Source organism: Pongo pygmaeus, chromosome 13, assembly GCF_028885625.2.
Source record: "Pongo pygmaeus isolate AG05252 chromosome 13, NHGRI_mPonPyg2-v2.0_pri, whole genome shotgun sequence".
NCBI lineage: Eukaryota > Metazoa > Chordata > Mammalia > Primates > Hominidae > Pongo > Pongo pygmaeus.
Genome location: NC_072386.2, coordinates 58,853,348 through 58,869,263, shown reverse-complemented (window position 1 = coordinate 58,869,263; position 15,916 = coordinate 58,853,348). Strand labels below are relative to the sequence as shown.

Sequence of the window (15,916 nt, the reverse complement as noted above, 5' to 3'; positions counted from 1 at the left end):
GAGTAGCTGGGACTACCGGCACCCACCACCACGCCCAGCTAATTTTTTTTATTTTTAGTAGAGACAGGGTTTCATCATGTTGCCCAGGATGGTCTCAAACTCCTGAGCTCAAGTGACCTGCCCACCTTGGCCTCCCAATGTGCTGGGATTACAGGCGTGAGCCACCATGCCCAGCTGAACCGTATACTTTCAACGGGTGGATTATATGGTATGTAAGTCAAAACTCAATTAAGCTTTTCATGTGGCTGGGTTAACAGTGGCATGCTAGACCCCCTCTAAATGGGCATGCAACAGCAAAGGTATCCAGCTAGGGGGCCCAGCATTTTCCTTCTCTTTTCTGTGGTCAACTAGCTAGTCTATATAATCTTTTGAGAAATCAGGAATCAAAATTCTACAATTAGCATAAAAGGGTAGCCCCATTTGGGTCTCTAAATCCATAATTCAACTTAAATGATCTTGGAACCATGCACTGAGTGCTTTGAAGACTCCAAGAAAACATGTAACTCAAATTTTGTTTAAAAAAAAAAAATTTTGTGATATGCAAATGTATTTTATAGAAAATTTTTAAAAATTGGTAGTGGGGGAGGCAAACCTAACACTTAAACTTATTATGACAAGTCAACTCGCCTTTGGGCAAATCTCAGAATAAAGCTTCTCTTGTTTAACTGAGAAGTACTGTAAGACTTGTAAGGAGAACCATTTTCATATTGTCATAAATATTCGTGAGGAAGAGGAGCTTTCTTATTACTTTGCAAAAAGGAAAACAAAAGGATATTGAGCCTAAAGAGACTAATGCAACATAAAGCTTGACTTCAAATTACTGTGTTCATCAAAGCACTCTATTATTCTCAACTATTAACTCACAAAAATGCCATACACTTAAAATCATTTTAAAAGCCTACAAAATAGGCCAGGCATGGTGGCTCATGCCTGTAACCCCAACACTTTAGGAGGCCAACACGGGCAGATTGCTTGAGCCCAGGGGTTTGAGACCAGCTTGGGCAACATGGTTAAACCCCGTTGCCAGAAAAAATACAAAAATTAGCCGGGCATGGTGGTGTGTGCCTGTAATCCCGGCTACTCGGGAGGCTGAGGAGGGAAGGTGCCTTGAGCCCAGGAAGCAGAGGCTGCAGTGAGCCGAGATCGTGCCATTGCACTCTAGCTTGGGCGACAGAGGGAGACTATGTCTCAAAAACAAACAAACAAACAAAAACTATAAAATTCTAATTCTGCCTGAAAGTTCTACTGCTCAAATGTAAAGACTAGTGTTTCTGGCCATGGCACACAGCCTCAAGTCAAAACCTGGTCAAGCTAAGAGGGACAAGGGTGAGATGAGGAATAAAAGCAATTAGTGCAGTCATCCACACAGCTGTAGGGAGTCAAACTTTGAAGTCTGGAAGAGTACTGTAAAAGACCACTTGCTAGAAAATCGGAGCTTGCTGGTCAAAGTTGCTCGACACCCTGCACCATCTATCCTGAAGACTGCACAATTCTACATAAGAGATTGGCAATTTCTGGTGAGATAAGATCACTTCAATGTTCTAGATGAAACTCAACGCTTACAGTGTGTGCTTCCATTCCAATCTCTGACTTGAGTTATTCTAAAACTTTCAACTTCCTGATGAGTTTAGGCAAGAAATGGCTTGGTGTGCCAGGGGCAGTTCTAATGTAAGTTACAAACATTTATGCCTTGCCCATGTGCTAGTCCTGATGCTGACCTCAGGCACACAACGCTGGGAAATGTTCAGGCTCTGCCTTCAAGGATCTTGAAATCCATCTATGGAGCTAACAGAGGTGTTGCTAACCCCTTCTACACACGTGGACCCCTCCAGATCCTCACTCAGACTCAACCAGCTACCGTGGCCTGTGCTCCCAAGAGCAAATGATGCGGACTCAGGTTAGGTCAAGGGAGAGCCCCACAGTCACTGGCTGCCTTCTTCTGCCTTGCTCTCCTCGTCCAGCCGCGTTCAGCCTAGTTCTTCCTCTACAATGCACTGTATTTCCCTTCCCGATTTCCTACATCCTCACGCGAACCCCAAATTTAACTCTCTGAGGGAAGACGCTCGCTATTCAGTGTACTCAGACAAAGGCAGGGGGGAAATAAAGTGGAGATAGTTTTAACTTCATTTATAATCACTTCGGCCTCAGTTTTTTAATCTGTCAAAAGGAAGGGCTACATTACGTGACCCCTTTTGGGATTAGAATATGTCTGTGTTGTAACATATGTACAATATTGGACAGTTAGGGACACCATAGTTTAGTCTGGGCTCAGTCATACACCAGAATTGTGATCATGCAAAAGTGCTGGCCTTTCTTATGACCTAATAAGACGGCACAGATGGAAGGCTGTACCACTCTTCACTGTTGCTATAATAGTAATAATCATAATAATTATAATACTAGTAGTAAAAAGGACAGAAAGGATATTCATAAATATACCAAGAGTATGAGTACTTAAGACTACATTCACAGAAATCTAGTTTATGATGGACCACTTCCTCCTCTGCATTTGGTTAAACTCTCTCTCATTTGGCCACAGTGGTAAGTAGTGCACCTCTCTTTAACAAGAAAAACCAAGTTACACTAAAACAAGCATCTAATGTGAACACAATCATTCACCCCCTTCCTCTCCAGTATCAGAGATATGCTAAAAATGACATGGGTGGATGATGATGGGCAATGAACTCAATGAGCCATCCTCATCCTGAGGGTATCATATCCTTGCAGTCTCCTCATGTTGCCCTGACAAAATAATGCCCTGCATGACCACAAAATTTATGTAACCCTTTAAAACTCTCAATAATCCCATATGCACAGAATTAATCATTTATATAGACAATACATATATTGTTACTAAAATATGTCATGTTCTTAGACCATTTTACTTTCATGAGTAATAGCAATGGCTTTTTATTTCATGGACTTAAAAATATATTCTATTAGGTAAATCTTTAAATATGTACAAAAGTACAGATAGCAGTTTAATGAACTCCCATGTACATATCAACCAGTTCAACAACTAACAACTACCAAGTCTTGGCCAGTCTTGTCCTGTCTATAATCCCATCTACTCCCCTCACTGCAGACTATTTAGGCAAATTCTCAACATTATATTAGGTCAACCATAAATATTTTAATAGTATGCATTCCTAAAAGAATTTTGTTTTTAAAAAATCACATTATTATCACACCTAACAAAGAGAAGTAATAAATCTTTAAATCATCCAATATTCAGAGTGTCCAAGTTTCTAGATTTTTTTTTTTTTTTTTGAAGAGACAGGGTCTCACTCAGTCACCAGGCAGGAGTGCAGCAGTGCCATCATAGCTCAATGCAGCTTTGAACTCCTGGCTCAAGCGATCCTCCAACCTCAGCCATAGGCATGCACCACCATGCTCGGCCTTTTAGTAGAGACGGGATCTCACCATGTTGCTCAGGCTGGTCTCCAACTCCTGGGCTCAAGTGATCCTCCTGCCTTGGCCTCCCAAAGTGGGAGGATTACAAGTGTTATCCACCGTGCTGGACAGGAATATTTTTAAATAACGAAACCAAGTTCCTTTCGCTTTGTAAGTTAATGCATGTATTGATGGTGAGTAGAGAACAATGACACAATCTCTAGAGAGACGTAGGTGTTCGGCCTGGCTCAATCACTAGCCTTATCGTCTCACAGGAAAATATGAACTTCATCAAAATGACTAATTATTGCCACATCATGGATCTTTATGATCATTTTCAAATAGACAAAATTACAAAGTTCAATATATAAATGCCATTGGCCTAATATCCCATTTTATAGGATTAACTATTTTTCAAGGAGTCATGAACACGATTTCAAATTCTCTATTCAGATTAATTATTTCATCTATTCTTCAATTCTCTATTTCTCATTTTTTAGCAAAATGACTACATTTACATTTCACTTACCTGTAAAAAGGTGTGCACACGTTTTTTTAAGCTTGTTGGCTTGATCAAATAACTTTCGAGAACTTTTGTTGGATGTTGGATTTAACCTTTGTCTCATGGTTTTGACACCTTGTCTGGAGTCTGGGTTGAAAAAAATCACAATTGGGAACCACTGGGTGTAATTCAATAGGTCCACAGCTTTCGGAGTCACATCCAGTAGTGCATGCTTATCCTATTAGAAAAGGGGAAAAGTTAGAGAAATGGATATATAAAGTAATATAGCATCAAATACTTTGTTTTAATAAGTAAAGGCTGTATGAGATATATCTTGTTTGTTTATTTACTTATTTGAGATAGATTCTTGCTCTGTTGCCCAGGCTGCAGTGCAGTGGCACAATCTTGGCTCACTGTGACCTCCGCCTCCCGGGTTCAAGCAATTATCCTGTCTCAGCCTCCTGAGTAGCTGGGATTACAGGTGCCCGCCACCACCATGGCCAGCTAATTTTTGTATTTTTAGTAGAGACAGGGTTTCACCATGTTGGCCAGGCTGGTCTCAAACTCCTGACTTCAGGTGATCCACCCGCCTCTGCCTCTCAAAGTGCTGGGATTACAGGCATGAGCCACCGTGCCCAGCCTATCTTGTAAATTTAAATCAAGAAGCAGAACACATTTCCTTCTACCTAATGCCCACTTCAATATTACCAATGTGTTAGAACTTCTGATAAAATGAATTAACACATTATTTGGTATAATGCTGGGAACTCTGAAAAAAAACAGTATGTTACTGCCAGAGAACAGTGACTGGTTTCCACACAGTGAAATGGTTTGCATTTACATTAAATTTTTTTTTTTTTTTTTTTTTTTTGAGATGGAGTTTCACTCTTGTCACCCAGTGTGGAGTGCAATGGTGCAATCTCTGCTCACTGCAAACTCCGCCTCCTGAGTTCAAGTGATTCTCCTGCCTCAGCCTCCCGAGTGGCTGGGACTACAGGTACCTGCCACTGTGCCGGGCTAATTTTTTATATTTTTAGTAGAGACAGGGTTTCACCATGTTGGCCAGGTTGGTCTCGAACTCCTGACCTCAGGTGATCCACCTGCCTCAGCCTCTCAAAAGTGTTGGGATTACAGGTGTGAGCCACTGTGCCCGGCCAATTTTTTATTATTAACATTCAATGATTAAAGTACAGATACTATCCTAAAAGTGACTGCAGCAAACCATAATCTAATTCTTTCTGAAAAAACGGTCTGTGGATGAATTTTCTCACCTGTTCAATAATTTGCCTCACGGTATTTAACCGGACCACTCCAGTGGATTTCTCAGATCCTGCATCTTTTGGTTCCGTTTCTGCAAAAGCAAAAACAAGGAGCTAAATAATTGTTTAGAAAACAGTGACAACCAAATACTCTCACCTAGCATCAGCAATGATGGCACACCTGACATTAAGTGTCTCCTAACAAGATTCAGTGGGAAGGACCCACATAACCTGCTTAGTGGAAATCTAATCGTGAAGAAATGGTTAGGCCAGTCCAACAGGAAGCATTCTAGGAGACAACCAGCTTGGATTCTTCAAAATATCAGTGTAACAAAATTATTTAGAAAAAAAGAGGGGACTGGAAAGACATAAAAATCACAAAAAGACGTAAAAATCAAATGTCATGAATGACCCTTGGTTGTATTCTCAATTTAAAAAAAAAAGCTATGAAGCACGTAACTAGGACAATTGAGAAAACGTGGAAAATGGACTATATACAAAATCACACTGTATCAATGTTACCTTTCTTGACTGTGATAATGGTATTGCAGTTATGTGGGAGAAAGTCCTTGTTCTTAGGAAATTCACACAAGTATTCAGGGATTAAGTGTTATAAATGATTCTGCAGTAATTTTTCAAAGAGTGTGTGTGTGTGTGTGTGTGTGTGTGTGTGTGTGTCTATGGTGCAGGCAGTGGGTGAGAGAAAGTGCGTGACAAAATGTTAGCAACTGGTGATTCCGTGTGTGTGTGTGTGTGTGTGTGTGTGTGTGTGTCTCTATGGTGCAGGCAGTGGGTGAGAGAAAGTGCGTGACAAAATGTTAGCAACTGGTGATTCCGTGTGTGTGTGTGTGTGTGTGTGTGTGTGTGTGTGTGTGTGTCTCTATGGTGCAGGCAGTGGGTGAGAGAAAGTGCGTGACAAAATGTTAGCAACTGGTGATTCCAGGTGAAGGGTACGTGGGTGTTCATGATTCTTCCAACTCCTCTATCTGTTAGAAATTTTTCAAAATAAAAATTTGGGGGAAAAAAAAACACTGACAGACTTACTAGCAGTTTGAAAGAAGTCAGGTAACTCATTTGCCAATTTTTCCATTGCTATATCAGCTATGGGGCCGAATAAGACCACAGGTCTCTTAAAACCAGCTGAAATGACAAGAAAGGCCGTTAAAGCACACACACTTGCCTAGCTGTTATGATAAGCAGTAAAAGTATTGTATGGGCTTTTGATAACGTAACTAAACGAAAGAAACTGTGGTTTCTCCCCATCTCAGCTTGGCTCTGTTCTGAAGAATATGCCTTCACTATCCTCACCATTTAAAACAATTTTTTTCTTTTCATTCAACCACACGCTAACCTAGATTTTTTTTTAGGAGACAAGATCTCACTATGTTGCCCAGACTAAACTCAAACTCCTAGGCTCAAGCAATCCTCCTACCTCAAGCCTCCTGAGTAGCTGGGACTACACTGCCTAGCTCCTTATCATTTTTAAACACAAACTTTCCCATTGATAATATATGGAAACTTTTTTTATTTTTTGCAGAGATGAGGTCTTACTATATCACCCAGGCTAGTCTTGAACTTCTGAGCTCAAGTGATCCTCCCACCTTGGCCTCCCAAAGTGCTAGGATTGTAGGTGTAAGGTACAGTGCCCAGCCAATATACCGAAACTTTTTAACAGTGGTATTAAAACATTTTTTAAGCTGCAGAAATAAGCCTCAATTTAGGAACTGAAATAGCTTTTTATAAATCATGCTCCTTGTTAGAATTTGATTTCAACTCTATGAACTGCCTTTGGCATAACTGACATACATAAGTTAGAACTTGACCATACGGTCTGAAAATAAAGGTGAACAGGCTCAGAGCCCAGTCAGTTCATTTCCAGGCCCCATGTGACTTCCTCACCTTCTCGCAGCAAAACTCTCTCATAAGCCGGGAACTTGGTGCTGACAGACACAACGGCTGTGAGGTCTTCCCGACTTTTCCTCACATTCTTCTTCACCCCAGACCTCTGGCCACGCATTCTCCAGAAATCTGCCCGGTCCCCAGCGTTGTCTCTCTGGGCATTTTGAACACTGGCCATTTGTTCAGCTCTGAGAAGAAACCATGCGAAGTAAATCTCTAAAGCCAGAAAACGCAGCAAACATGCATTTCATTAATCAAATCCAGTCAATTTTACTTCTGAGCTCAGAGAAAATTCCGCTTGACAATGAAGAAGTTTCAGAGGGTGGGAAATGTGGGGACCTTCACTTCCAAATGGGAGCAGAAAAAGGCTGGGTCTCTACGAAATCTCCCAGAAGTGGCTCAGCAATAAACATGTGAAATTTGGCTCATTCTCATATGCAGGTACACAGTACACACACCTGGAACTTCTGCTCAAATACACGCCTCTTTTCTAGGTTCCTGCACTGTCAGCCAAATACCAAGTATTCACTGGGGTGCATAAACTTCTCCAAGGATGGAGACTGGGCACCAGACAAGGGTACCTTGTCTTTAAGAGGTGTGCTGGCGTGCTACGGCCATTCAGTATATCTCTTGTACATGGTACAAGGCAGTGGATGCTCCTTAGGAACTTGTTCAAACAGCCACATTCAACAACCAACCACATGATGCTAAATTTACTCGCAACAAACTGGCTGGTGGCTATTTACAGTTCAGGCCACTCTCCATAAACAAGAAATAGATGATGACAAGTAATGAACTCATCATGTGGGGTTTCCTTTTACGAGGATGGGGGGATCTCTGTAGTTTTCTGCAGGGGGAAAGATTAAAAGGGGTATGTGAGAATGTGATCTCTGTTACCTGCTCTTGTTGGGAATTAAGCCTTTCTCCAACTCGTTCCCAATCCTCACAGCCAGCCAGTTGCCCAGCTTGCCGTCATACAGTGTGTCTACCACTCGGAAGACTTCCCCTCTGGTGAAGGCCAGGCTCTGTGGAGTTTCCTTCTCACATTCAAAGTGGCTTCTTATAAAAAACGAATCCCCTCTGCCACAAGCCAGGATGTCTCTATACACTGCAAGACAAAAGCATCGTTTGTTGCATTCAGCTTAGTAGAAGTTAAAGTATTAGACACTCAACACAGCTTCTCCTATCTCTGATCTCCCCTTTACCTTCCTTCCATTCAGTGCACAGGTCCTATGGTAGTCACAGCTCCAGTAGGAACAAGGACAAATAACCAGCTTCATGGCTTGCTGCAATGGTTAATTTTATTTCAACTTGACCGGGCCATGAAATAACCAGGTATTTGGTCAGACTTTCTTCTATGTCTTTCTCTGAGGGTGTTTTTGAATGACAGTCACGTATAAATGGGTAGACCGAGCAAAGAAGATCGCCCTCCCCAATGCAGGTGGGCCTCATCCAATCAGTTGAGGGCCTGAAGAGAATAACAATTGGACCCCTTCTCAACTAAGAGGAAACTACTCTTCCTGCCTGATGGCCTTCAAAAGGCAACATCAGCTCTCTTCCCTGACTTTGTACTGGAACTACACCATTGGCTCTCCTGGTTCTCAGGCCTTCAGACAGAGATAGAACTAAATCACTGGCTCTCGAGTCTCTACCTTGCCCATTTTCACTGCAGATCTTGGCACTTGCCAGTGTCCGTAATTATGTGAGCCAATTCTTTATAATAAATCTCTTCCTCTCCTATTGATTCCAATATCTCCTATCGGTTCTGTTTCTCTGGAGAACATTGATTAACACAGTTGCCAATCGAGCTCTGAAGCAGACAAGGAAGATACTCTCAACCCCCACTTCACAGATGGGAACAAGGCCTGGAAAGGTGAAACAACTTGTCAGACTGGCCAGGGGTAACAGGCACACCAGCCAGCAGCCATGGCCTTTGCACCTGTCATATGTAAACTCACTAATAACTCCACGCAGAATGTAAGGCTGCATCACTGTTCAGGAAGGCAGTTTTATTCCAAATTGACACAACTAGTAAAATTATTTCAGTGCATGCATAGAAAACATTTTTATGGAAAGTTAAACAGCACTCACATTTTCTTCACACACCTAGGACCCAAGGATTAGGTGTTGAGATCCATCTCAATTTTTTAACACCCAGATTTGCCTATTCTGGTACCAAGACACCTCTCTCATCCTTCCCACTCCCCACCCCCAACCCCAACGAAACTAAATGACCAAACTTGCTCACCATCGGCTCGGCTCTGAGCTAAAATGGTCACCATTTCACCTTTAGGGATTTCTAACAGGTAGAGAACGGCATCCTCCCGCACTAGTCCTCTGAAATCCTGCGTGTTCACCTATTAGGAAGGAAAAACAGAAAAAGAAAAAAAAAAAAAAGGAAAAAAACAGAGAAGTTTATAGTAAGATGCCACTGACCCTTTTGTCTGTTTTCATCAGGGCCTGCCCAGAGCAAAGCCAAGACGTAAATGAGTCCTTAATGTCACTATTCAAGTCCTCCCGCCCAGCACCTTGCTATGGGCCTGCACACTATACCTTTCTGCCTCCCCATACTGCCAACCGTACCTTAGAGATAAGCCATTGAAGCAAGGATCTGTCACCAGATCAGATTAGAATTTCTTGTGGTTGTTTCTATCCATCTCCCTTCTGTGAGTCTCTCACAGAGGTGGCCAAGAAGGTAATACACAAGCATGAAACAGATAACTATAACGCAATGGGGAGTGTTGGGGTCTTTGACAATTGAGCATGCTGGCCCAGCATTCACACTAATTTTAAACTGGTTCAAATAAAAGTGTGCAAATAAAGACTCTGACCAATTCTACCCTTCTCCTATAGCTTCTATCACCTAAAAGTGTTTAACATGTGTTTATAAAATCAAATTAAAGAGCACCAGCCTTATAGTTACAAAGCAAGGAAAACTGAAATGTAGCACAAAGAACAAGACATTTTGAAATCATAGTGCTGTATCTTTTTTTTTTTTTTTTTTTGAGATGTAGTCTCCCTCTGTCGCCCAGGCCGGAGTGCAATGGCGCAATCTTGGCTCACTGCAACCTCCGCCTCCTGGGTTCAAGCAATTCTTCTGCCTCAGCCTCCCCAAGTAGCTGGAAGTACAGGCATGCGCCACCACACCCAGCTAATTTTTTTTTTTTTTTGTATTTTTAGTAGAGACAAGGTTTCACCATGTTGGCCAGGCTGGTCTCGAACTCTTGACCTCAGGTGATCCGCCCACCTAGGCCTCCCAAAGTGCTGGGATTACATGCGTGAGCCACCACACCTGGCCCATAGTTCTATATCTTTAAGCCTATTTTAAAACAGAATTATAAATAAGTAAAATGCAAAAACCATATTAAAGTACCTGATATGTTAATAATATTTTATAGAAATAAAGATAAAAAATTCCTGTGAAATATTTTCTTCAGTCATTGACAATTACAGAATCCTTTTAATCACAGGGGTAATGCTTTATTAAAGAAGAAACTTATCCTTAGTTGGGTGGGCCTTAATTAAGGCCAAAATTTATGATTAAGTGAAAGTCGGCATTAGACTAAAACTAATTTGGTGCTTTTAAAATAAAGTGATGTGCTAAAGCAATTGAGTTATTTTTTCCTTTGAAACAGTGTTTAGTATTTAAGGTACTGTCATTTGTACCCTTCTGTCCCCCAATTAGGGATCATCCCATTTTGGTACCCTTTCTTGTGCCATTTGTTTATCTACATCTGTATCTCCATATAGCCATATGTATATTTTCACATGTACTATATATGCTTATATTTGTTTACTTAAATAGACAGGGCCACAAGGCCGTGGGAGGACCTTGGGAGTCCTTCAGTCCATCTCTCTGGCCACAAGAGATTAACCTCAGATCAGTCTCGATCACAGTCTTCGATAGCCAAAAACTATAATGGTCAAAATTAAAGCACACACGGTAGTTACATTTTAAAAATCTACATGGTTAATAACCAAACTTAGAAGTCTTTTTTCTCTTTTCCATCCCATAAAAGTTTCTGAAAGAGAAATGACAACTGTATCAGATAAATAACAAGCAAAGACGTAGTTAAGCCAAGCAGGAATAAGCAAAAGCACATATATCCCCATTATCGATAAGGAATATACATATCCGGCTCACGTCTTCATTCCACACATCAGGCTGTCTGTCACCTTTGCAAAACAAAGAGCCACACTTAAAAACCCCACAACAGAAGAAAGTGATTAGCATGTGTATAAGGCTCACTTTATATATTCAATTTGGCCATGAAAAGGAGCATTGAAACAAATTAAAGTGAAAAAAGGCTAGGGCAGCACTTTTCTACTTGAAGGTTACACTGAACAGTCCTTTCCAATAAATATCCTCTTTGATTAGCTATTTAGTAGTCTACAGGGTCTAGCAGTGTCTGCTGTGAGCCTGAAGAGGATCCTGTATCAGCCACAGCTTAGTATTGTGCAGCAGCTTCTCCGCCCTCGTAGGCAAACTCAATCTTTTCCACCCCTTTCCAGAACTGAAAGCTTCTTTTGTAGTCAACAGAAAATTTATTCGCACCCAAGAAATGAGGACCACCTATTGCCTGACCTCCATATGGGATGACTGCAAAAGAAGCCAGTTCCCAGAGTTCCTTCCATGTTGCCAGGGTGATAACAAGAAACAAAACACCTTAAGTATAAATGCGGATACCATGACTTTTTATCTACCAAAGCGACTCTCCCCATCTAACGACAACTTACAGAGAGATCTGACTGCCAAGCCTCTAGGTGAATTCACTAGTTTTCTTCATGGAAATTTAGAAAATCTCCCAGCCCCTCAATGTACGAAAATATTTTATCATTGAACCTTAATGAGCAAAAGCTCCACATTTCTAGCTATCATCCTATGGCCTCACAATAGTTAGAAAAAATACCTTTTTCCTTCATTAGCATATATGCAAAGAGTAAACTGGTATCAGCTGGCACTCAGATGGGTTTTCATCAGTAACATTTGGTCAGTGGTATTTCCTAGGATCATACAGCAACATGAGGTTCGTGCAGGTACATAGTCTTCTAGATCCTGACCAGGGCCAAGGAGGGTCTAGAATTTCACTGGAAAGCTTTTGCAAAGCTCCTGATCAAGGTTTGCCCTTCATCTGCTCCAGAAATGAAATCTGAACTACTGCAATGGGGCCAAGCAGAAAGGGGGCCACCTGCTTTTGTACTTTGCTGCCTGCTTCCTTGAGAATTCTAGAACTTTTTTCTCCCCTCTCCTTGGAGCCTAGAAGCCCCTACCAGACCCCTTAGTTTACTATATATGGATTTTTTACTAACATTAACAAGAAAAAAAAAACTCACATATATGAACTGCAAGTTTGCAGAAGCAGAAAGAAATTCCAATGAAGACAGTTCCCAGCTGGGCGCAGTGGCTCACGCCTGTAATCCCAGCACTTTGGGAGGTCAAGGCGGGTGGATTGCTTGAGTTCAGGAGCTCGAGACCAGCCTGAGCAACATAGTGAAACCCTGTTTCTACTAAAAAGACAAAAATTAAGAGTTCACCTGTAATCCCAGCTACTGGGGAGGCTGAGGACTAAGAATTGCTTGAACCCAGGAGGCGGAGGTTGCGGTGATCTGAGATAGCACCACTGCACTCCAGCCTGGGTGACAAAGCGAGACTGTCAAAAAAAAAAACAGTTCCCTAGTACTCTATATTTTTATTGTAAGAAGATATACGGTGTTCTTGAAATTTATTCCGAAGTCAACAAAGAATGCTACACACACACACACACACAAATGTCAAGTTATTTTTTAATTCCTTAACAGATTATACAAACACATAGTAATTTTAAAAGTATCAATATTTGATTAACCAGGAATTCCCTTTCCTGGACAATTTTAGATGTAAATAACATTGAGCAGCAGCTATTTGTTATCTTCCAATAAGAAAAAAGAATGGACACTGACCTTCCTATTCTGTGCCAGGGAACTCTGCTAGGTGCCTTATAAGTATTACCTGGTCTAATCTTCCCACGGTCCCTGCGAGGCAGGTATTCTCATCCCCATTAAACAGATACAGAAATGTGAGTCTCAGGGTGAACCAGGGTCACAGAACTAATGAGAGGCTGGGACAAAATTCCAATCACCCAGTCTGATGCCAACACTCACCTTTGTTCAATTACAGGACACTGCCTTAAGAAAGATGGCAGGCAGGGGGAACACAGTGAAAAAAGCAAAAATCAGAAAGATCTTTTTGAAAAATCTTTCCTGTAAGTGCTTACTTAGAGTCTCAATATTTTCACATTAATCAGACTAATAAAATCTTGGCAAGGGTAGAAACACGATCAGTTCTCACGGATACACGGATGAGTTCTGGGTTCCAAGACTGAGAAGACAGGACCCATTTCAGGAATACAGAGACTTCAATGCTGGGCATCAACAAACTCGCAGCTGCTCTATTTCACCAGCTGAACCACTTTGTCTTCCGTTACAGAAAGAACACCCAGAAAAGCGCACTCCTTACAAGTAACTTCTAGAAACAGAGCTGGGCTGTTCTTACCTTCAGAATCTGGTCTCCTTCTTGAAGGCCCTCCTGCTCCGCCGAGGTCCCTTCTTGAATGCCAGCAACAAATATCCCGACATCATTGCCACCAGCCAACCGGAGGCCCACGCTGTCTCCCTTCTTGAACCTTACCATTTTGGTATTAGGGCTGCAATAGGTTCCGTTTCAGAAAGGAAAGATGGGAGATATTTTTTTAAGGGGAGAACAACATTAGCAAATGAGAGATTTAATTTCTTCTAGCTACAGAGTGATTTATAGTTTACAAAGCCCTCTCATTTTTCTCATCTATCTCATATATCCTACAATTTTATCTTTCTTGGGACCATGAGATGAGTATCAGTAGGTCCCTGTTACTGGTGAAGACATATAGAATCTTTACAGCAACTCTTTCAAGATGAGAAAGCAAATAAAGGGCAGAGTTAGGGCTAAAATTCTTCCAAAGGAAGGCCTGCTTGCACTGCATTCTTGTCAAATAAAGACACAGTCTGGGTACAAAGAAGCAGAATCCTAATCCAGGAGGCTGCTGCCCTTGATCCCTGCTGAACTAGGGGTTCTGATTATCAAGTGAAGAGCGCAGCAGCACTCCTCCTCCCTCCCCCACATGGACTGACACTGGGACCATCACATCAGTGCAGTCACCACGGGGCACCATAGTTTAGCAATACTTCACCTATTTGGGAGTGAATTTATCTGACAAACGCAGATACTCAGGGTAACACTCTGGAAAGGTAGCTAGATAGGTAGGCAAACAGACAACATTAACATCACAAAGTTCACCCACTTCCACATTTTTCTGTTCCTACAAATAATTCCTCTTTCTCATAAGCACTACCAATGGGGGTTGTTTAAAGGTGGCTGATAGTGTACAAAATCACCATCTAGGCAAAAACCACCACTCTTCTGGATTTCAGTTACAGAGACAGAGCTGTAAGGAAGAAGGGAAAACAAAGAGAGATGGAAATACATACATACCCATATATTGCTTCATCTTCAGGACTAGGACGAAGAAAAGTTCTCGGGGCTGCTTTTGGTTGAGGAGCTGTAGGTTAAAAAACATCTATTGTTATCAATCTGGACTAACAAGAGTGCGTTTCTAAATAGAAAAATCACAAAATCCACAAAAAAATTAAGTCTATGCCACATATATGTCATCACAAACAAAAAGAAGTCTCTAAGGTGCAGTTTAACTCTGAAGCGTTAGCAGGTGCCAATGGTTTCTCAAAATACAAGAGATTAAAAAATGAACCTCTAAAATGCAAGGTGTACGATCACGTGTACAAGAACATCGAATTTTTAATAACTTAAAAAACATATAATAATGATACTGTTTCCCCTTAAATATTTATGAATATAAAATTACGATGATGATTGTAGGGTGGTGGGGAAGGGTTGGGGGAAGAGGTCAGGATCGAGGATGGGAGAAAACAATGACCTCAACTCATCAAATATGACAAAGTGTGACCAATTCTAATGGCATTTAGACAAGGCTATTATTTTATATTTTGTCAACGTCAAAAGAGAGAGAGAAAGGAGGACCTCTTCCATACATAATTTTTTATTTCCTTCTTCCCTTTCAGCCACCCTCTGGAATTAAGTACACACTTATTTATACATACACATATACATGTACATACATATCTGTATACACATATATACGTATATATGCATACATATATACACACATACATATAAGTATACATATATATGTATTTACACATATGTGTATAATTTCAACTTTTATTTTAGGTTCAGTGGGTGCACATGCAGGTCTGTTACATGCGTATACTGCATGATGCTGAGGTTTGGGGTACAACTGATCCTGTCACCAAGGTGTGAGCATGGTACCTAATAGTTTTTCAACCCTTTCCATCTCCTCCTTCAGTAGTTTCCCACCTACTAGTCCCCAGTTTCTGTTATTGCCACCTTTACGTCCATTTGTACCCAGTGTTTAGTCCCACTTAAAAGTGAGAACATGTGCTATGTGGTTTTCTGTTCCCATGTTAATTAGCTTAGGATAATGGCCTCCAGGTGCATCCACGTGGCTGCAAAGGACATGATTTCACTCTTTCTTACGGCTGTGCGAGCACACACTTCTGAATACAACTGTTGAAACTGAGTGGTTTTAAAAGGCTCACCTGGGGGGTCCTCTTGGTATCTGGATTCCTTGTTGGTCTCTGGGACAACTGTGCCTGCAATATCCCCTGTGGACTTAAAGGGAGTGGGCGTCGCACCCATCCTGGACAATCTGCTTGGCGTGTCCTCCCTGGAACTGAAGCACATGTCATATGTTAATGTCTCAACAGATAACAGTTTCATAAACACATACGT

The 15,916-nt window shown here is 41.4% G+C and overlaps 1 protein-coding gene across 13 annotated transcripts in view; it reads right to left on the bottom strand.

Moving 5' to 3' along the window:
• TJP2 (tight junction protein 2) overlaps positions 1–15,916 on the bottom strand; it is a 160,442-nt gene that overhangs the window by 11,721 nt on the left and 132,805 nt on the right. For all 13 annotated transcript variants that reach the window (XM_063649582.1, XM_063649588.1, XM_054501546.2 and 10 more), the window contains 9 exons: positions 15,724–15,857; positions 14,561–14,627; positions 13,586–13,736; positions 9,302–9,410; positions 7,951–8,161; positions 7,054–7,241; positions 6,199–6,294; positions 5,167–5,246; positions 3,923–4,133 (listed from right to left, as the gene is read on the bottom strand). In XM_063649582.1, the coding sequence (XP_063505652.1) occupies positions 3,923–4,133; positions 5,167–5,246; positions 6,199–6,294; positions 7,054–7,241; positions 7,951–8,161; positions 9,302–9,410; positions 13,586–13,736; positions 14,561–14,627; positions 15,724–15,857 (1,247 nt within the window). The remainder of the gene's footprint in view (positions 1–3,922; positions 4,134–5,166; positions 5,247–6,198; positions 6,295–7,053; positions 7,242–7,950; positions 8,162–9,301; positions 9,411–13,585; positions 13,737–14,560; positions 14,628–15,723; positions 15,858–15,916) is intronic.